General features: G+C 39.4%; 1 protein-coding gene across 2 annotated transcripts in view; it reads right to left on the bottom strand.

Moving 5' to 3' along the window:
- GFRAL (GDNF family receptor alpha like) overlaps positions 1–23,648 on the bottom strand; it is a 43,022-nt gene that overhangs the window by 4,131 nt on the left and 15,243 nt on the right. For both annotated transcript variants that reach the window (XM_084752172.1, XM_084752173.1), the window contains exon 7: positions 21,826–22,076. In XM_084752172.1, the coding sequence (XP_084608298.1) occupies positions 21,826–22,076 (251 nt within the window). The remainder of the gene's footprint in view (positions 1–21,825; positions 22,077–23,648) is intronic.

Below are 23,648 nucleotides of genomic sequence, written 5' to 3'. Positions count from 1 at the left end.
AATAAAAAAAATGAATTGAAGTATTTGAAATTATACCTTAGCTTTATCAAATTGCTATGATTCTTTCATATTATGTTAAATGACAGCGATCTGATTCTATGGCAGCGTTTTCTGTAAGTCCAGTGATTTATATGGAAGTAGGAATGCCAGAACGCAAAGCTTGTCCCTGCCGTGTTGAATCAGCTAACTACACTATGGAAATCTTTCCCCACAAACCATGGTTAGAAGAAAGACCCCACTTTGTCAGATAACTCACCGAACCTCGCACATGGAGGAGACAAAGAGAAGACAGTAATTTAAGGCTTCCATCTGAATACTGAAAAAGATTATTTTAATGTGTTTTTAAAGATAACATGTTTTCCAAAGAGCCACGGATAAATGGCTTCCTGCAAAGGAACGTCTCTGAACATGCTGGTGGTCCGCTCTGCTTAGACCGGAAACCTGACTGCTTCACTTCGGCTGCCATATTTCCTGTGCGCTCGCATCATTCTCCCTTCCCACTTCACCAGTCTGAAGACCTTCAGTTCCTGCTGGTGAGCCTGGCCTTTGCCTTCCTGAAGGACTACTGTTGCTTTTCTGGGGACTTGAGTCTTCTTGGACATCTCTGAGAATATAGTCCTAGGTGCTACTTGACTCACTAGTCTAAAAAGCACGCTTCTTTGCGGAAAGGTCAAAAGTATATATTTTTTTCCTGTGGAAAATATATTATTTTCACTGGCTTTTCTCCTTTAAGAAGATAGAATTCTGGTGGATTATTGGATCTATTATAGCTGATTAATCCCACACAGTATCAACTTATTTAAACAGAAATAAGAATGCAAGACAAAATAGCACACCAACAAATTTGTCTGGTGACTCAGATCAGGGTAGGAACATTTAAGAAATGGCGGATGGGGCTGGAGAGATGGCTCAGAGATTAAGAGCACTGACTGCTCTTCCAGAGGTCCTGAGTTCAATTCCCAGCAACCACATGGTGGCTCACAACCATCTATAATGTGATCTGATACCCTCCTCTGACCTACAGATATACATGCAAGCAGAGTTCTGTGTACATAATAATAAATAAATAAATCTTAAAAAAAAAAAAGAAATGGCAGATGAAGGAAAGCTTCCACAGAGGAAGGGTAGAAAGGCTATCTTCAATTACACATTGTTTCAGTCATTTTGGAATGTAAAAATATAACTATGAATAAATCTTAGTTTAAAAAAAACAATATTAAAGTTCATCAAGACTGGGAAATTTGTACCCAGTGGCAACCCAATTGCAAAGCTTTCAGAGGGAAGGAAAATGAGATGTAATACTAAAGGTTGCAGCCAGTCTTTGCTCCATGTGGCCTGTCGCCAGGCATATACACCCTACATTACTAATCATCAGGGCATTGGAAAATTCAGTAACAGAAATTTCTCAGTGGATCAGAAAGAAGCACAAACAACAACAACAAATGGAAACAGTGATTTGGAGGTACAAGCTTATTTACAGGAACGCCAACCCTTAATGTATTTGAAGCATTTTTTTAGTCCATACTCTTTTTCATCCCCAGGTCTTAGCAATTGAAAAAATACAGCTCAGCATAATCCAAAATTAACAGGTATACAAACTGGGCATTGTTGTGTCTATGAAACAAATTCTGTTATTTGTGTTATTACGCAGTCATTCATACTAATGGTCCGTGAGGGGAAAAATTAATTTTGGTCAAGTTGATCATACAGGCTTTTAGTAAATTAAGAGATAATGCAATTATATTTAATACACAGTAATATGAAAACAAATGATTCTTTTTAAATGTTATGGCATTTTGGTCATTTTAGGCACGTTCAGGTTGCAAATATCTATGCACATTGGCTGACTAATTATCCAAATGATATGAATTTCCTTCTTTGCCATTAAAGTGTCAAGAATCAAGCATCAAGGATTTTGTACAAGGTGGTACACTGAAATTATATTTTTCAAGACTACTTAAATCTAGCCTGACATTTTCCCTTTGTTTTCCACTATTGGCTGTGCCTTCTATTTCTATGTCTAAATGCCAGAGTAGTATAAAATTCAGTACTAAAAAATGGTTTTTAGTAAATTTGCAGAATGTCCAGCTGTCTTCTTTTATATTTTTGCATACTATACAAATATAGGCAATGCCACACTAAATTTAGATTTCTTTGCCATAAACTAATTGTATTTTTGTCACAGTAAATGATGCAACCATCCAATATAATTCAGAAAATCTGGAAAGAATTCTTTTGTGTCCTCTTTCTCTATTATATGCCACATTAGCCACTTACAAGCGATGATTTTTACCAAAATACTTTTCTAAATTTTATTCTCAATTCTATCTACTAAATAAAAAAATCAGAAGCACATTGATCAACATTCCCAACGTGGTCGATTTATCTTCCTATTTCTGGTCTTCCCTGCCTGTAATCAACAGGAAACAGAACGATGCATTTCAAAACCAAAGCAAAAAGTTCCTTTGAGGACATTTTATAAACTTTAAGTTTAAAGCCAGGAACTCTGAACTGTCTAGCGTCTCTTACACGCACACTGGATTTCTCAGTACACAATTCATCCTTCCCTATTTTATTCTATCCCTCTATTCTTTCCTTCCTTTCCTTTCTTCCTTTCTTCTTTGTTTGTCAAACGCCTGGCCTTTATTGTTGGATCACCTGACGGTTTGCTCATGTCTCTTTCTAGAGCAGCCTTCTCTTTCAAGGTGACACTCACAGGGTAGCTTCTCCAAGAAGATCTTCTTGACCCATTTTTACTGAAGTGTCATCTGTTTCATAAATCTGACCACAAAAGGCAAAATGTTTCAAAGGATTTTTAGGAGGCAGCGTTTGGTTTTGTTGCGTTTAACTGTTTTCCATGTCACACTGAGTCTGTTTGCCTTTACAGATCAAGAAAATATAAAGTGCTGGAAGAAAGTGATTGAAAAACTTCTGTTCTAAGACAAATCATGTGCAGTTCTATGAAGCAAGTGTTTCTCAGTGTGTGTGTGTGTGTGTGTGTGTGTGTGTGTGTGTGTGTGTGTGTGTGTACATGCAATGAACCCAGAAAACATTAGTAAAAATTAACGTTCTTTCCCCTCTAGCTATGGACAAAGAGACATCTCATTGGTCCTATATGAGTCAGGGGCAGAGCAGATGGCAGTTCTAGCTCGCTGCTTGGCTTTGTGAACAAGGCTGGTTTTTTTTTGTTTGTTTGTTTGTTTGTTTTGTTTTGTTTTTTTGCCAAGGACATATTTTTAAAACAATCAAACCAAATAAAATTAAATCAAGCAGCTCAGTGTGGGAGGAGGAAGACAGAGAGAGAGAGCTGCTGTCCACCAAGCCACAGGTGCATGTCGGGAAAGAAGCCCAAAGACTTGCCTCCTGCCTCATGCCATGGGTGGGCCATAGACACGTAGTGCCCCGCCCACTGCCACACCATGCAGCAACGGGTGGGTGGGTGGGGGAAATAGAGACCCGCTGACTGCCATGCTACACAGCTGCAGGGGTCAGTGATGATGTCTGGTTCATATTAGCACCAGAGAACACGGGGACATCCCTGGTTGGGGCAGCTGCCAAGAACCACATTGATATCCAGGGGCTGTGCAGAGCTGGCCCCATGGTTCACCTGCAGCAACACTGGGTAGGGCAGGGTGTGGGGTAAAGCAGCACAGTGGAGCTGACATTGGTGGCTGGAATGTAGGTGAGCCAGTCCCAAGGGCGTGAGTAAGGGAGAACTGACCCCACCACTTGTCGTCATGGGGTGGCATGGGTGCAGAAGTGATGCCCTTCCCAGTCTTGCCTATCACCAGTCTGGAGATCTGGCCTCAGAGTCATCAAAGGTGGCGAGCTGTCCCCGCCCCTCACTGGCTGCAGCACTTGGGAGAGTGAGTCCCATACCTTGGCTGGACAGCACAGTAGAGCTGGTCTCGGTAGCAAGATGAGGGTGCGTCATACCCAAGGGCATGAGAGCTGCTGCTGAGGGGGTCATTGGGTGGCCTATCTGGAGAGCTAGCCCTGGTGGTGTGGATAAGGGAGATGCTGTGCACTCACCAACTCAACTACCATCCAGGGCTCTGAGTTGGCTCATCCCACAACCTCTATCATCTGCAAATGGTTGGGATGTGTGAAAGGGCCAGTCATGCTGATGAAAAGCTACAGGATCTCCACAACACAGGACAATGACAGAATAACCTGGAGGAGTCCCACTGAGGACCCAATATTGGTGGTGTCACTGAAGCTGAAGGTCTTGAACCAGACCTATGACTCATCACAATGAACATTTGCAGCTGAAGATGTGTGGACAGAGGGGTACACACAGTGTGGGGCACTCGGTGACGTGCTGTGGCTTCCATTGAAGAGATGCTGTCTATGTTTTGGTTTTTGTTTGTTTGTTCATTTGTTTTTTATTTGGTGGGGGAGGTTACCAGAGCAAAGGGCAGATATGAGGGGATGAGAAGTGCAGGACTGGGGTGCATGATGTGAAACTCACAAAGAATCAATAAAAAGTTTTAAAAATTAAAATTCTCAGGGTGGTTTATTATGAAATCCATGAATAAAATCTTGGAAGCATGGGTCTGTGTTACTGGTAGACTATATCTACCTATAGCGGTGAGTATAGGATATTCATTGAGGATTCTTATATTTTAACCAGTCATCAGAGAGCAGGGCTTTATCACATTACAACGCTCTGTGTCCATGAATGTTAACGTTAACTTAAAATCTTTTTGCTTACTAAACACACATATGCATAAACACCTGCCACATGATTGCTCCTGCTTTTAGCTACTTTTGCACATGACTGTATTCTCTCTGTCCCTGGAGCCAAGCAGATTCATCTAATTCCATGCTATGATTCCTGTATTATAACGAACTATGGTATACAAAAAGAGATTTTTAAAATAGCATTTTGACAGATTTGTTGGTATCCAAACTGTCCTCTAGGTTTGTGTAAGAAATTTAGGATTTGTTATTACTTTGAGCTTAAGGAATCAATTACAAGGTGAATGATCAAGTGTGATAACACATAGCACAGAAGCAATAATTAACTCAAAAATGGTGTCACAGTTCAGTCAGCAAAGCTTTCTGGGCAATCATGAGACCTGAGTTCAAGCCCCAACACCCGTACAAAAAAGTCATTGTGTTCCCAGTGCTGGGAGGCAGAGTGAGAACGTGCCTGTAATGTGCATGCTAGCCATCTTTGGTGAGTCTGTGAGTCTCAGATTCCAGTGGCAGGCTTGTCTCAAAATTATTGTATGAAAAAAAATAATAAAAAGAAATAATTAAAAAACACTCAAGGTGTGATGGCTGAGATTGATGGATTTCCACAGGTACATACCTTTTCATCCACACACACGACATTGCATACATACAACACACATTTAAACACAATTAAAACTAGAATATTGCAGCTATCACCTGTGTCTCATGCAAGGGGATTGTGTTCGAAGCATGTCAATTATATGCTAAATTATATTATGTTGAGGGTCTTTTCAGGGCTTTGAAGCTTTACATTTCATCAAAGACATGAGGCACGATATGGTATGTTATAAAATGCAATGCCTTATTCTTTCTAACAACACAACATATAGAAGTTTAACTTTCTAAGTATAGTAAATAAAATACGTGCACTGATAAAAAAGCTACAAATATGTTAGAGTCTAATATTTCTTATGATATGTAAACAGAAAAACACGTGTGGTAAGTGTGACTGATAATCTGTGCAATCAAGATATCCCTTATGGACTTGACATCTTTTGTTTAGGAATCCATTTTACTTCATGTGATGTGTGTGTGTGTGTGTGTGTGTGTGTGTGTGTGTGTGTGTGTGTGTGTGTACATATGTGGGAAAGAGAGCACCACATTGTAGAACCATTCTCTCCTTCCAATCTTATGTGTGTTACAAGGATCAAACTCAGGTCACCAGGTTGAAGCTGCAAGCTCTTTTATGTGCCGAGCCACATAGCTGACCCTCAGAGAGTAGCTGAGAACTTGAAAGAAAGCAAAAGAGCATCAGCATTTATGTCAAAGCGTGGTTGTACTGAGAGGCCCACGATCCCTTTAGGTAAGTCATTTTATCTTAACATGCTGGACTTTGATCACTTAAAGTCCCCAACCTAAGTCACTTGCATGCTTATGCCCACTCACACGGTGTACAGTCTGCTGACCTCTACCACAAGGAACGAGAAAAACCTTCATACACATGCATTGCCAACTTTTCAGCTGGAGAAAATAAGTGCATCAGGTTTGGAGAATGAGAAATACGGACAGTCAGCTTTTAGATACATTTCCAAGGTTTCTTTCTAGAATAAGTTTAATTGTGATTGTAAAGGGCATTTTATATCAACATAAGCACTGAAGTTTTAGCAGAAAAAAAAATTCCTAATCAGTTAGAACCACACTGCAGTTGCTCACAGATACCTCAGGTTGTATCACAAGATATTATCTTCTTTGTGAGCATATATTTTCTGATATATTATTCTGTCACTTTTCATAAGTCTACAAAGATACAGTGATAATTATGGATAAAAATAAGTCACAGCACTATAGAGAATAGAGTTAGAAGACGCGGGTAACAGCACAGGGAGAGGCCAGCCACTGGGCTTAAGACCTCCTTCTAACTTGCTGCGTGTTTGGCTTGGACTGATTTTTGTTTTGCTTTTAAGTCTTCTGTACCCCACTTTATCATTCTACTAAGGTAAGGTAATGCTTTTTAAGGTAACGATGGAGATTAAACAAGGCAGAGCTTGTAAATAAAACAGGAGCCATGGTTTTGTCTTTTTTAAGACAAGTACATTTTGATACAGTTTGGTATTAATTAGGGAATATTTACACACAAGCACTCATATGTCTTCTCACTTTGATTTATTATTTCAAGAGTGAATCAGACATAAGATATTGGGTATTTACAAGTGTGAAAATCTCTGCAGATGCTCATAGGACAGTCAGACTAGAAAATCCTGACAAGATGTGGTTAGAGAAGCGAAAGAGGGCAATCGTACCAGGTGGATGTGGGAACTCTGCAACTTCCTGCCCCGACATGAAGAACTACAGATGTTAATAACTGCTGAGCGCTGAGGAATCAGCCTGCTTCAGGGACAAGGCCCCATCGGCGAGCAAATCCTAAGTGGCCAGCCCTAAATACAGATAATATGAGGAACACTAAATAAAATCATCAAGTTGTATTTATAAGTGCATATAATAATAATAATAATAATAGTAATAGTAATAATAATAATAATAATGAGTAAGAAGCAAGGAATTTGATGATTTGATGAGAAAGGTTATGAGTAGAGTTGGAGGAGGAGGAGGAGAGGGGAGAATGACATACATACAGTGTTCAAATATGAATGTCACAAAAATAAAACATTAAAAAGAGAAATTGCTGTAAGCCATATAAGCTTCTAACTCATAAGTTAGTGAAGTTGAAATTCTTTAAAAAAAAAAAAAAAGAGAAGGAATAGGGGAGGGACAGGGAAAGAAAAGGTCTGGGTTCATGTTTGATAGATAAAGGAGTTTAAAAAAAAAACCCTATAATTGTTAGAAATACATTGAGATATAGAGGCTGTAACAGCTAACCCAGCACGGAATCCGTAGGAGATGGTGCTCTATTGAAAGTTATTTTCATCGAAAAGCCAAAAAAAAAAAAAAAAAAAAAAAAAAAAAGAAAGTTATTTTCAGCTACCTATCTTGCAATATTTAAGGAACAAAAACAATTAAAAGAAATCGTACGTCCCTTGTAGGATAGGTGTGCTGGAATGGAACAGTGAGAGAAACTGCCTGGATCAAAGCAGGCACGGGGAAGTGTTGGGAGTGGCTATTAAGGCCGTAGACATATGTTTTGTGTACATTTTCAAGGTAATAACTACCACATGTAGCTTAAACAAAACACCACTGTAAGGTTTAGGCTGTCCGTCGTGCTAGAAAGAGACTGAAGATGAAGGCGCCGAACCATGGTGACCTCGTAACACCACCAGAAAAATCTTCATCTGCGGGAGCCCAAAACACAACACAGTGGGTCACAGCGCAGCCACTTGTTCCTTGGAAACAAGCCCTGTCAACCAATTCATGTGACCTCCCACTTGTCATGGTGCCTTGCCTCCCAACCAAAGTAGATACCGTTAGAAACTAATGAACTCTAGGGCCTCCCTTATGCAAATGAGCTGTTTCGAAAGTCCCTATCACAGGCCTCTGGGGAGTTTCTATCCACTAAGCTCAGGTGCTGATGCAACAATAGAATATAAGTCCAACTTTTATAAGTTTAAAGAACATTGTTGGTGGGGGGGAAAATTTAGGCAGCCTTGGTGATAACCCAAAACAAAAACAACCAAACAAGGAAATAACCCCTTCCCCCCTAAGTAGAGGAAGGAGAAAGGAACGGGATGAAGAGAAAGTGTCTGTATCAGAGAGGCACACTGTTGAGACATCACTAAGAGCCTGCACAGGTCGTGAAGCAAACTTGTATCGTCCTACCTTGGTGTTTTTTTTTTTACTAGCCGTTTTACCTAGTTTGAAAGCTGATTGGCTGAGAGTAACGAACAAGAAGAACCAAAGCTGATTGAGTGTTTTTACAGCTTACAAGGCAGCCAAGTGATTTTTGAATATCCTTGCAATGTTCTTGGTGTCATGAGGATCTTAATGGGTGTATGAAAAGGACTGCAACAGAAAATTCAGAAAATCTGATACTAATGGAAGATAAACGATTTGACAGTACCAGTGAATTCCTAGTGAAGCTTTACTTGTTGCTTACTGGCCTCATCAAAGAGGCTTAATTTGTCTAGTACCAAACATCCTGCCTGTAGAAGCTCCCCATTTGAGACAATATCCCAGAGCGTACGTAGGTGCCAGAGCAGTAAGTATTAAATGCCCACATGTGGTGTTTTATGGGAAGAATCTGATGCTATTCTGTTGCTGTCTCGTGAATACTTGGCTTTTAAGCCTGGAATACACAGGCTCATAATAAATGGCATTTATGACTTCACATACACAATCCTGATGCACAGAAAGTATAGAGGAACGATCGCTTATTTTATGCAGGCTTGGCATGAACCCCATCCCCAATTATAGGCAATGAAGGGACTGGATGAAGCCAATGAAAGCATAGGCTGGAAAATGGAAAAAGATAGCACAATGCCTTCACATAATCGTGTTATTGTTCAAATTGTAACAACATTGTTTTGGGTTTTTTTTCTTCATTTCTTTCCATGATCTTAAATGTTTCTGTCTTCTATAGTGATGCCAAAATGTGAGCTGTCTCACTCGTCAGTGGCAACTCTTTAATCTTTCTTTTTTTGGCATAAGCACACAGCCAAGGCAGTCGTGGATGATTCATGCAACGTTTCATGCTTGGTGGCAGACTTTCCCTTCTCCCCTAAAAACACCTAAACCTTTAAGAGCAGAGATGGGGGGAAAAAGTGAAGGTTGGAGACAGATGTTCTCCTGTTGTTTCTGTTGAGGGTTTGTATACTTCAGTATTTCCAGATTTGAGCTGTGTGAAACATTTTCTGCAAAATAAGAAGCCAAGCCAAATTCACTGGGTTTCAGATCTGCAGACAAAATTTGAACCAGCTGGGATTTTATTGGTAACGTTTGTGTGCAAGAAAACTTCGTGGTGAAAATAAAGCCAGCATTTCCCCCCCAAACTGTAGTCGACGAGTCTTTGGGCTGTCCCTTCAATCTGTCTTCTCCTGAGAGAATTTTGAATTTTGAAAGGACTTCAGATAACATGTGCCAGATAATTCCTTACAGTATCTGTTTGGACTACTAGCTAACAAAGATAGACGGTACACGCAAACATGTTGCCTCTCTCGGTCGAAGTGCAGAGGTAAGAAGAAGCTGTGGTTCTGCTCAGCCTGAATTCTAGTCGCTCAGAGCATGACTTCTATGTACATGCTTTCAAAAGCAACAGCCAAAAGGCACGCTCACACAGACTTAAACCCACAAACATATACAGCAAAACCTGGCAACGGTGGCAGATAACGGTAAACTTACTGGGCTAGCAGAGGGCAACGTTCTACCTCATTTTCTAAGTACATTTATGTGGAAATTACTTGGTTTGTTATAAAAAAAACCATATGCAACATAGGTTTAAACATATAGTAGAAGCAAACAAACATGCTCTATTATGAGAGAGGGCAAGATATTTATAATGATTTTTCAGAATTTTAAAGCAAAGCAGTGGAAGGCAATCTCAACTAGAAGAGACTCCCTTTACTTCAGATTTCAGTTCAAGTTACCTGAAAGAATAAGTATTTTTAACCAGGCAAAGAAAGAAATGACGTAGTTGTTCTTAAAATTTGATCTAGTCTTTGGAAGGAAACCATCTTGGCTGTTTCTCTGTTGAGAAGCGCCAGTGGGAATGAAAGTTGCCAGGCCAACAGTGTCTCACCAAGCTGCCAGTACTTCCATGGCAGACGTGGCATCCTCAAATCTCCTGGGTTGTATTTTGTGTGTGCAAACATGTAGCATTACCCAGCTGACAGAGGCACTTCTTACCCAAGCCCAGTGGGTTTTACAATGGGAAGCACATATTCCGAACAATTTTCTGAACATTGTGAGGTTTTGTCCTGACACTAAAGTGATGACAACGTTCTACTGCTTGACTCTCAGTTTTCATCCATTAGAAGAGTGAAGTCAAGGAGAATTCTCTAAGATCAAAGTCATCCATGCTTCATTGGATGGCCGTGTGCCCATGCACAAATGAAAAAAAAAAAGGTAGACATTCATGTGATTGGGAGGAGGGAGGCAGACATGTTGCAGAAATCCAGGGAGAGTTGGAAGGAGGAAAAAGTGGCTGGATGTGATCAAATGTAATTGTATAAATGTATAAAATTCTCAAAGAGTAAAAGAAAATAGAATTTAAAGGTCTTATTTTTCCATGCTTATAACATGACAGTTTTTTAAATGAATGCATCTGGGGTGTAGTCACAGTTTATTTTTACCTAACAAAACAGGAATCGCCACATTATTATTTAATTATGATCCTTAAGACATAAACAGTATCACTTCCTGTTGAATTTCGAGGTGTTTTCCTACATTTGAGATTACAATAAAATTACAACATTTCTCCCTTTCCTTTTCTCCCTCAAAATACCTCCTATACAGCCCGCCTCTATCTTTCATGGACATGGCCTCTTCTTTTGAGCAGTTGTTGTTACATGTACGTAGTTAGGCTTTCTATTGCTGTGATTAAACACCATGATCAAAAGCAAGCTGGGGAGAAAATGGTTTATTTCCCTTATAGTCACACATCACAGTCCATCATCAGAGGGTATCAGGGCAGAAGCTCATGGCAGGAACCTGGAGGTAGTAACTGATGCAGAGGCCGTGGAGGGGTGTGGCTTAGTAGTTTACCCACTCACAGCTTACCCAGACTACTTTCATATCCCCCTAGAAACACCTGCCCAAGGTTGGCAGCAACCACACCAATCATCAATCAAGAAAGTACTTGAAAGACTTGCCCACAGGCTAATTCTATGGAGGTATTTTCTTATTAAGATTCTATTCAGCACTCGGCAGGCAGAGGTAGGTGGATCTCTGTGAGTTCAAGGCCAGGCTGGTCTACAAAGTTAGTATAGGACAGCCAAGGCTACACAGAGAAACCCTGTCTCGAAAAACAAAACCAACCAAACAAAAAGATTCTGCATTAGCCAATACTAAAAGATACTTCATTCTGATCGTGAGAATGATCAATCAAAAAGAAAATACAATTCTAAACATGTGTGAATTGAACTTGGAGTTAAATGTTATGGTATCACAGACCAAATGGAGCTGACGGGCATCTAAAGAATGTTTTACCTAATTGCAACATGATGTTCATTCTTTTTTGTGGTCCATAGAAAGTTCTAGAAGATAAATCCATACTGGAGTATAAAGCAAACCTCAGGAAATACAAGCAACTTGAAGTAAACTCCATGTATCTTCTCTGACCATGACTCAATTAGCTCAAAACCAACAGCAAAATAGTATTTAAAAATTATGCAAACTCATGGAGTTAAACGGCACTATAAATGATGAATTAAGAAATCAAGAAGAATCTTTTAATTCCTAGAAATAAATACAAATAAAAATGCAAGATGCCAAAACATCTGGGACACACTAAAAGCAGTCCTCCGAGGGAAATTTATTTCACAAAGTACCTAAATTAAAAAAAATCAAAAGAAGCACAGATAAACATCTAAAAGATGTGCCTAAAGAGCTTAGAAAAATCAATAGTTAACAAAACCCAAAACAAGTAGACAGGAAGAAATAAAACCAGGGTAAAATTAATAAAAATATAAAAAGCAGCAGCAACAACAAAAATAATTCAATGAGCCAATGAAATGAAGAGCTAGCTCTATAGAAAGATAATCAAGATCAATAGACCTGTAGCCAAACTAATTAAAATAAACAAAGAAAAGAAAACAAATTATAGATTGGTAGGGGAACATTATAACAGGCACCAAGGAAGATCACAAGAGAACAGAATACTTAGACTTGAAAAATATATATATACATACACCTAATTAAGTTGAAAAGCCTAAAAGAAACTAATGGATTTCTGGATACATCTGAACCATCAAAATTAAGTTAAGAGGAGTCCAACAACTTTTACAGATCATAAAAGTAAGGAGAATGGAAATAGTAATAAAAAGCCCAGGTCCAGATGGTTGGAGAACAGAATTCCACCAGACTTTCAAAGGACTAAAACCAATGCTTCTCAAATTATTCAAAAATTAAAGCACACCTTCGAAACATCCTCTATAAAGCTGCTATTACTCTAATTCCAAAGGAAGGTGAAGCTACAAAATAGCAGTAGACCAAGATGCCTGGTGAATATTGGTGCAACAGTTCTAAATAATTCTAAACTCCATGCACACTGAACAAAAGAACATCCCAAAAGGAATCATTGTTTTTGGTTTGTTTTCGTATTCCTGCAAAAAAGAATGCTATGACCATTAGAACCTGGGGAAATGGCTTATTTCACCTTATGGGTTAGGGTCCATTATGTGGGGAAGTCAGGTCAGGAATTTGGTTTTCATACAATACGGGAGCATCTGCCTATGGTAACTCTTCCCACAGTGCACTGGGCCCTCTTGAATTATTCATTAATCAAGACAGTGCCCCACAAAATTGCATAAGTCCTATCTGATGGTAACATCTTATCCAGTAAGTTTCCCTCTTCCCAAATAGCTCTAGTGTGTGCCAAGTTAACAAAACTAACCAGCGTAGTCACCTACCCCAATCATATTGATTTTATTCTGAGATGTGGGGATGGTTTAACTTAAGCGATTCAATAGATGTATAGGAAAATGACCACATATGAAATAAAACCTCACAGCCAGCATCACCGTAAATGGAGAAAATCTAGAAGTAATTCTATTAGAATCAGAAATAAGGCAGGGCTAGTTACTATTCCCACTCCTTTTCAATATAGTACTTGAAACCCTAGCTATATCAATAAGATAAACTATTTTAAAAGTAATTTGAACTTCTTAAATAATTTAAGAAAAATATTAATCTGGGCTTGGTGGAAACACTAAGGAGTCTGAGGCAGAAGGATTTCTTAGACTATAAGGCCAGCTTGGACTTTTCTCAAGGAGATTTAGTGTGACTCATCTCAGGAAAAAACCCCTAACATTATAAATGGTAATTTTGTACACAATAATATATGTCTGTTTAGTCCTATTTGAACACGTGCCCTACAGTTGCTCGACTGTAACACTGTATGGAAGAATCCATTTAGGTTTGTCAAAATTGTTGTTTGCTTGCAATATTACAGTGACAGTGCCAAGCCTGTAGACTTCTGTGATTTTTCCATATTCCTTGAGTTTATGTGGAGTCACTGTTCACTTGGCTCCAGATACTTGCCATGAATTAGCTATGTAATTTTTGTGACAGTGTTCTGGTTTAAAGATGATGAAGATCATGCCCACTACAGACATGTTGGTGTTATGTTGCCTCTACAAAGCCATACTGTGCACTGGAGTCTATTAATGTCCTAACATGGCATTCAACTATTAGGGTTATTGGTGTTAATCATGTTTTTTTTTTAATCCACGTTTAAGAGCTGGCCTGAAAAGAAAGAAAGTAGGAAAAGGGTCTCTATTTATATTTTAGGTTTGAAAGCTAATAAAAGTTAAAAACACTGGTTTTCTCCTGAGATCCAAGCCCAAAGAAACATTTGGAATTCTAAATCTATAAATTAAAATACATAAAAGGCAAAACTTTCAGAATTTACCATGGTTATACGTTTCTACATCAATTTGTAACTGAACTTGCTTTAAAGAAATGGTTTGTTTGCTTTTATTATTCCTTTTATTGCTAACTGAAAATACACATGCTTGATCTCTAAAACACACACACACACACACACACACACACACACACACACACACACACCTTTTTCAAATAAAGAAAAACAAGATCCTAGAGGAATAATCAGAGTTCTAAAGGGAAAAACATAAATTTATAAGTGTGTCTATGAATTTGATGACCTACAAATTCACCATGGAACTGCTTTAATCTAGAAAATACAACATATTTGAATGCTTAGAGACTACGTAATAAATATGAATATAGACTAGAGAAAGTCTATTGAATGTTCCTTGAAAACCAGAAGACTATTTTAGCACCTGGACTGAATTTGAAGGAAACCAAACTTGAATTAGAGTTTTGTGTAGACACCAAGAAAAAGTCAGTGGTTTTGGCTAGTTCAAGTGGTTTATTTAAAGACAGAACTTAACATAAATTTCCTGGAACACTGCCTTATGATTTGGCTATAAGAAATACTCAGTGTGTGTGTGTGTGTGTGTGTGTGTGTGTGTGTGTGTGCATACGTGTGTGTGTGGATGCATGTGTGTGCGTGTGCGAGTGTGTGTGTGTGTGTGTGTGTGTGTGTGTGTGTGTGTGTGTGTGTGTGAAGAAGGGAGGAGAGAGACAGAGAAGCAGAATTGCAGTGGAAATGTCTTTCACAGTTCACTTTGCTCATTATTTTATTTATGGTGTCTCCTTCTCAGTCAAGCAGTGATTTCATGACACTAAAAATGAAGACAAAAATTTTATAAAATGAACTTGAGCCTTCATTAGTTTATCTTCATGGTCTTTAAATTATATTTGTTAAAATGAACACATTTTTTTGTGCAATGCAGAAAAATAGGAATTGACGTGGTACACACCATTCCATATACATGGGTGACTTTAAAAGACTGTCTATGAGTGTACTGACTGATGGAATGGGACTTTGGATCCAGACTTCAGTGGGAAAGAGCCAGATGAATGTTGTCAGGAAAGAATAAATCATATATCCATTGAATGCACACAAACATGATAAATAAAACAGTTTTACTAGCATCATGATGCCTGTGGGGAGGCATGAACAGACAGATAAAGGAATAGAGCTATAAAATAAAACTAAGTGCTAGAGCATGGAATGGCCAGAAAGGTCCTTAAGACTGTGACCCTACTTAATATATAAACACAAAATATTTCATGAAAGCCAGCTGCATATGGAAATCTATTGAAAACAGTCTTCTTCCATCTTTATATTTTCAGGTAGATACAGTCAAAACACAGGCAGCTTAGGTGAGGTACACATTTAAAAACGAAACCATGTTAGCATGGTGGTTTATTTGCAGTGCTGACATGAATCCAAGTATTGACTTGAAACAGACACTTACTATTCAGTGCTTAGAGAGTATAGCGGCATGAAAGAAAGGTGCTAGGAAATAAAGAGCAGCTAGTGTTTGCATTACAGTGAACACCTGCAGCCTGTACTTAACTCTTGCTTCTGTTGATTAAACATTTGAATTGGAAAAAAATCTGTCTTAAGATGAAACATAAAAGATTAAGGCTCTTAACTAGAAGAATTTTAACAAGGGAAAGAAAATTGATTGCATTTGAGGACAGAGCTGCCACCAAGAAAGAATGTAAACTGCTTTGTTCTCTCTTATATGTACATTTATTGGCTCACACTTTCATTTCTGCTTAGAGTAGCTGCATGGACTTGGTTTTAACAGCCTTGCCTTTTCCCACACAGAAAACACAGACAGAAAGAGGCTCTTGGACCTGACACTGGTCACGTGTGGGTAAGAGCAGTGGCTCCTGAACATGGCTACAATCAGAGTCATCTGGGAGAGATTGGTTTTATATAAGAAATTCTGTAGGTATTTCTGAGGGTGACTCAAATTTGAGAACCAAAACGTCAATGCCAATTGATTCCTTTTGGCTTGGAGCTGTGTTTGTGGCTATTAGGGTATTCATTGATACCAGAGTAGTTATTCCAAATAAAATTGGGAAAACCAAGTAGCTTCTGGGAGCACTTAATAGAAAATCCTGAAAATGTGTATAGTCCTGGTAAAGTATTGAAAACAAAAACAAAACCAGAAGCCTAATTAATGGACCAGTTTTAAATTCAAAAATGAAATAATAGTTTTTAAAGTAGTGTTTTTAGAAGACATAAATTACTTACTATAAAATAGTCACCTGATACACTGATTTTTTTTTCTCAGGATGGTATACAGAGTATCTGGTAAGCTCCACTGGGTAAGTACAGGACACACCTCTTGTGCTCTGGAACAAGGTCATGCACATGCAAAGCCTGCTTGCTGTTTGAAATACATCTACTGCACATTGTCAGATCAGTTAGGTGCCTGATTGTAGGAAAATTGAGTGTCGTAGTGTGTTGGTGTTCAATGTTCATGGACATCTGCCACACATCACAAACTCAGAGGTGGCCTGAGAGAGCAGTGTGAAAGAAGCCCTGATTGCAAGTGGTACCATGCCTGGTACTCCATTTTGCTTTGTCTAGAAAGAGAAGTGGCTGGAAGTAAGACTCACAGTCAATGGTCAGTTTCTAGGTCAAGGAGATGAAAAGAACAAATACGGAAATTTGTAAATATAGAAGCAATGGAGGAGTGGCCGGTGGAAGGGTATATGAGAGTGGTTTAAAAATGAGCAGATTTCTCTGGAAGACTCCATCCATCACAGAAAATGCCCTCCATACCAAGGTGAAGTTACTGGGTTATATAATGTAACTCTGCAGGGTCTCTTTTAAGCCTCCATGCGATGAAGTCTATAGCTACAGTGGAAAAGATGGGCGCTATCTCTGGGCATCACAGAATGGACTTCCTTTCCTCAAGGTCCTCCTGATGATGGATGGCAAGTCTTCTGCCATCAGCAGACACCAGTAGGTAGCCCTTACTTTGGCAGGTTAGCAGTAAATTGATGAAACGATTGCCCTGTCTTAAAGGAGTCCAGATGCCTTGTAGCTGAAATTTATGTTTACTCTAGATACGGAGTACAGGTTTTTCTTTCCTCCTAACAATCAGATTCTTCCTGGAGAATACCAGTCGTATCTTTGTGCAGCAGCCCCTTGGCAGTGCTCTGCTGGTACCCATGCCTTTTTGCTTTCTTTTCTCTCCAGTAAAACTCAGCTTTTTCAGTAATATGTGAACATGGAACATGTTTGTTTTCTATTGTTGTGATAAAGATCATGACCCAAACAAATTTGGGGAGGAAATGGCTATTGGGCTTATATGTCCCTATTCACGTTTTTTGAGAGAAGTCAGGACAGGAACTGAAGCAGAAGCACAGGAATAAACTATGAGGAAAGCTCCTCACTGGCTTGCTTCTTGTGGCTCCTCAGCTTGCTTCTGTATGCAAACTAATGATCACCTGCTCATGGCACCACAGTGGTCTCAGCCCTCCCATCAATCACCAACTCAGAAAATGCCTCACGGACTCGTGTATAGGCCAGTCTGATACAGGCATTTTCTCAGTTGAGCTCTTCCCAAAGGACTCTGGCTTATGTTAAGTTGACAAAAACTAGCCAGCCCAGGACTCCATTCAGCATTTGTGTGTGAGTTCCAGAAATCAAAGTTACTACCAAAAAAAAAAAAAAAAAAAAAAAGGGACAGAATTCCAAGGATGAGTATTTTGCCTCTTGTTTCTCCTATGACATAGTCTCATGATATATTTACAAAGCATTGCAGAGAGATTAAAAATGAGCAAGCTTTAGTTCAACAAATTAGAAGAAAACTATATATAATATATTTGCACAGACTATTGACTCCTCCTGCTCTTGAAAAGTGGTCTCAAACAGACTACGATCCACAAGCCATTGCTCTCTGTTTTGTATTCTGCTATGTGTGACAGACCTATTCAGACATGAGCTTGTACTTCCCAGCATAGTGATCAATAAGTTGGATAATTATTAGGGAGACGTTGCTTTATATATTTTGTTAGAGTTACATCATTTTTTTCCCTAATAGGCACAGAAGTGAACTGCATTTCCCAGCTTCCCTCATAGGTAAAGTCAAAGTGAAAGTGATGTGCAAGATACTAAGGACTGATCTGTCCAAGTGGCTACAGCAAATGTTGCCTTCCTCATTAGCAGGGCATATGTGTTGGATGGGTTCTATGAACCGAACAGCTCTGTGATGTCTGAACTTCAGTAATCTTCAATAATCCCATCTTAGCTGTCTCTGTTGGTGAGGAATTAAATCTTGTATTAATCTGCTGATGTTTGGTGTCATTTGTCAAAGGACCTGGTCATATAGATACCTGTATAAAAGTGTGCGTGCTGAAGTAGTGTGTTGTCATTGTAGTTTATATGCAGGCAGAGGCAGGAATAGGCAGCAGTCAGGTAGGTAAATGCCTACTAGGGTCTGGGAAGGAGCTGGCCTTCGTGCTCCACAAAGGCCGGTCATTTTGAACAACAAGAAAGGGAGAGTGAACATCCAAACCAGTAATAGTTGAGAGCAGGTGGTTTTAGTAAACGGAGGAACAACACCAGGAACTGATGTTTCTACATTAGCGTTGTGTAAGGTTTTCCAACAAGAGTGGTGACTTGAAGTGGGAACTCATTAGTTTCTCAAACAGAGATGAAAGGGATTACAATGTGAGCTAATATTGAATACAGTTAGCTGTCGGTCCCCCACTGGTAAGAGGTCAGAGCGAGCCATCTCGCAGTCCTTTCAATTCCAAAAGCCCAGTCCAATTGCCGCATCTGTGTGGCTGAGGCTAGATTAAGGGTAGCCTTTGCACCCATGCCTACTGTTTAGACAATCTTAAATCATAAACAAGAAAGTTCTGGATGTAAGGAAGTCAGGAATAAGGCAGATGTCGGAATTCAATTAATATAAAATGACTTCTTTTAAAAATATGTATACAAGCACATGAAGCTAACTAAAAGCAGATGGATTAGAAAATTAATACATGCTTAAGAGATTCTATTTCCAAAGAAATCACTAGTTAGGTTGCAAAGCAGCAGCAGCAGCAACAACAACAACAACAAAACCCAAACCATGTGATTGCTAAACTTTACCTAATCTCTTAAAATAAATAAACTGAATTTTGCCTGTGTTAGTTTCACAGGCCTCAAAGAAGGCACATTCCTCCAAACAGCTGAGACATGGCCGTGTGGATGCATGGTCTAGGGTATCACTCAGTAAATCTACAGTGCAATGGGTTTCCTGTACTTTCTAGCTGCATCTCAATATTGTATATTAGACTCTCTCTCTCTCTCTCTCTCTCTCTCTCTCTCTCTCTCTCTCTCTGTGTGTGTGTGTGTGTGTGTGTGGTGTGTACACGCGTGCACACGTGCCCGCACATATTGGTATTTGACATTTTGGGTAAATGGGATGTCAACAAAGAGTTCTTTTATTCCATATGCTCTTTGACTATTCCAAGGCATGCCATCTAGATGGACTGCATATCATACAAGTACCTTCAAGCTAGTGGCAAGATGGAAATTTGGAACACCACTTTTTGGATGTCTTTTTAGGAAAGGGATAAATGTCTTCTGTGTGTATACTCAGGAACTGGCTTATGTTTGTTAATGAGAGCGTAGATGGCGGCAGCTGTGTAGCTGTTGGTTGATAACCCTAGTGGTCTTCCTTCTCCTGCAAAGTTAGACGATAATGCGTACTCCTCTGGAAGGCAGGTGCGGTCACGTGAGTTGTTGCCAGGTGTGTACATGTGGCGTGCATCACTGCCGTTATCAGACAATAAACACTCCATTGTGGTTAGGCTATATGCTAAATATGCTTTCTCTGTTCTGAGGCTGAGTGACAAGGACTTTGGTATCCTATGATAAATCAGAGGTACATGTTGCAAAGTGCCTAACCTTTCTAGATCACCGTCTTATACGCTGATGGATTCTGTGTTGCAGTAAAAGGAATCCATCCTGTGTGAAGCCTTAGCTGCTTGTTAGACCATCTAGCACAGCACTGGAGTCCTCCCCCCCACCCCCCCACCCCCTCCACCCCCGCCAAAAATGGTAGTAAATAGTGGAGCAGAAAACACTGCAAATCCGTGAGGTGATAATGATGTGGTCACCACGGATCCAACCATGGAGAAGAATACAGCCTTGCATTAGTAGAAACTGATACCTAAGCTTTATGAACTAACTGGATGATCCTATAAGGCAAATGTTGGGAAAGCAGCAGAAGAATAAAAATCAAGATATAGAAGGACGAAATGCTGTAATTAAAAAAAAAACACTAACTAAAAAACAAAACAAAACAAAACACTACATTCTTGAATTTGGCTTGAAGTCTCAAGATGGTTAGAACTTCTACAATTTGGGAATGGATGTGGTGGATAGCCAAGGGGAAAGCGGGCTGCTCTCTATGCACTGATCCAGCTCAGAGGTCAGAGTCCAGTACACGGATCTGTGTGTAAGAGGGAAAGGATCTGAAACAGCAAACACAGGCAACGCCTTTGGACTGGAAGGATGCAAGGCTAAGGGCACCAGGTAGAGACAGCTGTCTCTAGAAAACGGTGCTCACTGGCAAAAGGGGAGGGGTAGCAGGCAGAAGCACACAGGCTGCAGCTCCTCTGGTATGTCCTAAGGGTTGTTTTCACAAAACCTGTCAAGAATCCCAAGGCAATGATGTCTGCACTCAACCTTAACTAAGCCCACGACCTAAAATTCAGTTTTCCTTCCCTTAAGTTAAGGGCTAACATTAAAAACCATATTTCTATTTTATTCCATCTTAGAGGTTGATCAGCAGATTTGATAAATTCCAACCAGTGAGAGAGAGAAAATAAATTAAGAGAAAGATATATTTTAGGGACAGGGACGCTTAGGTCAGAGATTTAAAAATCAATAAACCCTGGTGAGCATGTCTCGGCTCTCCACGTCTTCCTGTACTTTGCTCCCACAGTCATTCTGAGATTGGCATGTGACTTGTTTTGTTCGCTGGTGTATTCACAAGATGTCAGGAGGAGAAACTTGATAAATACCTGTACATTTGGTCTTAGTCACTAAGAATTCTTCTGCACCATGTAACACAGAGCGGAAGAAGACACCATAGCAGAAATATGCTGTACCAGCCAACGATGCTTGCTAAATACCACCATGGCCACTCTGGCCTCCATAGAGGCCATAGAGACCAGGTATGAGTGTCCATACATGAGTGAATCTAGACAAAAGTGCCAGTACAATGCACTCAAGGGCAGGGTATAAAATTATTTGGCTAAGTGGCTAAATGGTTAATAATTTTAGAGCAATATTTTGGAGTTTATTTGTTGCTTTGGAGTTTATTTATAACAATAAATAATTGATATATTCAGCATGTAAATGAAGCCTTTTATGCTTTTCTTATTAAAATCAATAAATTATTATCAGTTGTATCCTATCAAGTAAAAAAATTGTATCATTCTCTGATAAATGGGGAAAAAAAGAAAAAAACAGAAAATAACCAAATTAGCAAATGCAAATTGTCTTTATGAACATTTTTAGTGGGGATTGACTGTTTTGTTTTTTTGTTTTTTTGTTTGTTTTTTGTTTTTTGGTATAGTGGACAACAAGATAGCTAAGTAGGTAAGTAGATACACAGACAATCATTTAACTGGATAACTTACTGAAACATGATTTGCTATGAAGCATGTGCTGGAAAGCCATGCACAAAGGTTCTTCGTTCTGTGTGACGCTCCTGCAAGCACATGGCACTTGAAGGACTGTCCCAAAGGTTCCTAGGTAGGCAGCCTTGCAGCTGTCACTCGCAGAACAAGTCAGGTCATGCTTGCCTAACATGCTAATGCACGTTTCATCTTCATGGCACTTCCCAGTCACACGGGGCCAGCATTCTGTCTGGAATGTTTGATAGCGTGTCCTAGAAAAAAAGAGTGTAGAACTGAAATTAGCCCATGAATAGAGCGATCTCATGTTAGTAAGCGATGATCTCTGACCTACTAAAACACCGGCATGAGGCAAAATGTGCCCTTGGTTCCAGTCCATATAGAAAGCTAACTTTGTATGTTCAAACATCACATAGGGAGTGTGGAATTAAAAAATAAAATAAAATAAAATAAAGTAAAATAAAACAAAACAAAACCCAGTGAAACTGTGTAAGATACGGTCCTTTCTTGAGACTGATTTTCCTTTATTACTATTTTTGTCACAGCTGGCGATGATTTGCAGTATGAACTACTTGGGAGATTTATTAGAGAACTTTTGAAACCTCTTATGATTTTGGAGCTAACAACTTAGACACTGTCCCCCACCAAGAAAGATCAAATAAGGCACTTCCAACCCAGTTTTCCTGCACAATGGGGGTGTACTTCATTCTGTCTCCTTGTTTTCATACCAAATAGAATTTACAAAATTATTTTGAGGATTTGTTGTTGTTTGTTTTGGTAACAAGAAGTAAGGCTGGGGAATATGTCTCCCCGAAGGAAGTTTCACAATTTCCAACAAGTTGTCAGATCACCTTGCAGGATGAGACTGAAGCCCAGATAATTATGGATGAGTGGTGGGCAGGGCGACACCTTGATTAAAGCTGCCTAAGCATCCTAATACTTAGGTTTCTATTTAAAATTTAACACCACATCAGCCTCCCCTAAGATGGACTTCGAGGTGGGGCAGCTCACTCGATCAACTCTTTCATTCTCCTTTTTGTTTCAAACCGTGGTGCCTCATCCCTGCTTAATTTCTGGCTTCCTTTTCTGTTGCTTTCCTCTTTCAGTACTCCTTCAGAGAACTTTCACTGGCTTGGCATTATCTTGCCTGTTGGATTGGTTCGTGTTCTCCCCACTAGTTACTTGAGAGATCCACTTAGTTTCGTCTTCCAGTTAGGTCAGACACTCCCCTACTTAGAGAGTTCCTTAAGTTGCGACTTCTTCAGTCTAGCCTTATCTTCTCTATTATATTTGTTTGTTTTTGAGAGTATAATTTAACTAACAACATTGCCCCCCCTTTCCCTTTTGAGAGATTAGGAGTTAGACTCCCTGGTAGGAAGAGCGGGAGAAAGAAGGGGATCATGGTAAATTTCTAAGATGGCTGGCTTCTTCAAACCGACCAACCGTAAAATAACAGAGGAAAATTCTTCAGAAGCTTCAAAGAACCCTAGCCCTCAAGAAGAGATTGGGTTTGTTTCAGCTTCCTGAGCATGCGCTCTGCTTAGTTGAGGCTCTTTTTCTCTGTGTATGCTGCATGTGTGTTTCATCATCCCCAATAAACACCTTTCTTTAATGATTCTGTCTACAGAGCTTGGGATTTCTCTGCTGCTACCTGTTGGGCTCAAGACTTTTCCCCCCACCTTTAATTCTTTAACTGGCAGAGAAAACAAAGCCGATCCAAATCTCTAGATGGTTATCATTTTTTTTTTCTCCTTCCAAACTCTTTAAGCTGAGAATTACTTTGTTACTTTGTATGGTATACATTTTCTTATTAACCAACTTTCTTC

Source organism: Acomys minous (genome assembly GCF_964271855.1).
Source record: "Acomys minous genome assembly, chromosome: 13".
Lineage (NCBI taxonomy): Eukaryota > Metazoa > Chordata > Mammalia > Rodentia > Muridae > Acomys > Acomys minous.
Note: the sequence above shows the minus strand (reverse complement) of the source record. Positions and strands in the feature narration are given on the sequence as shown.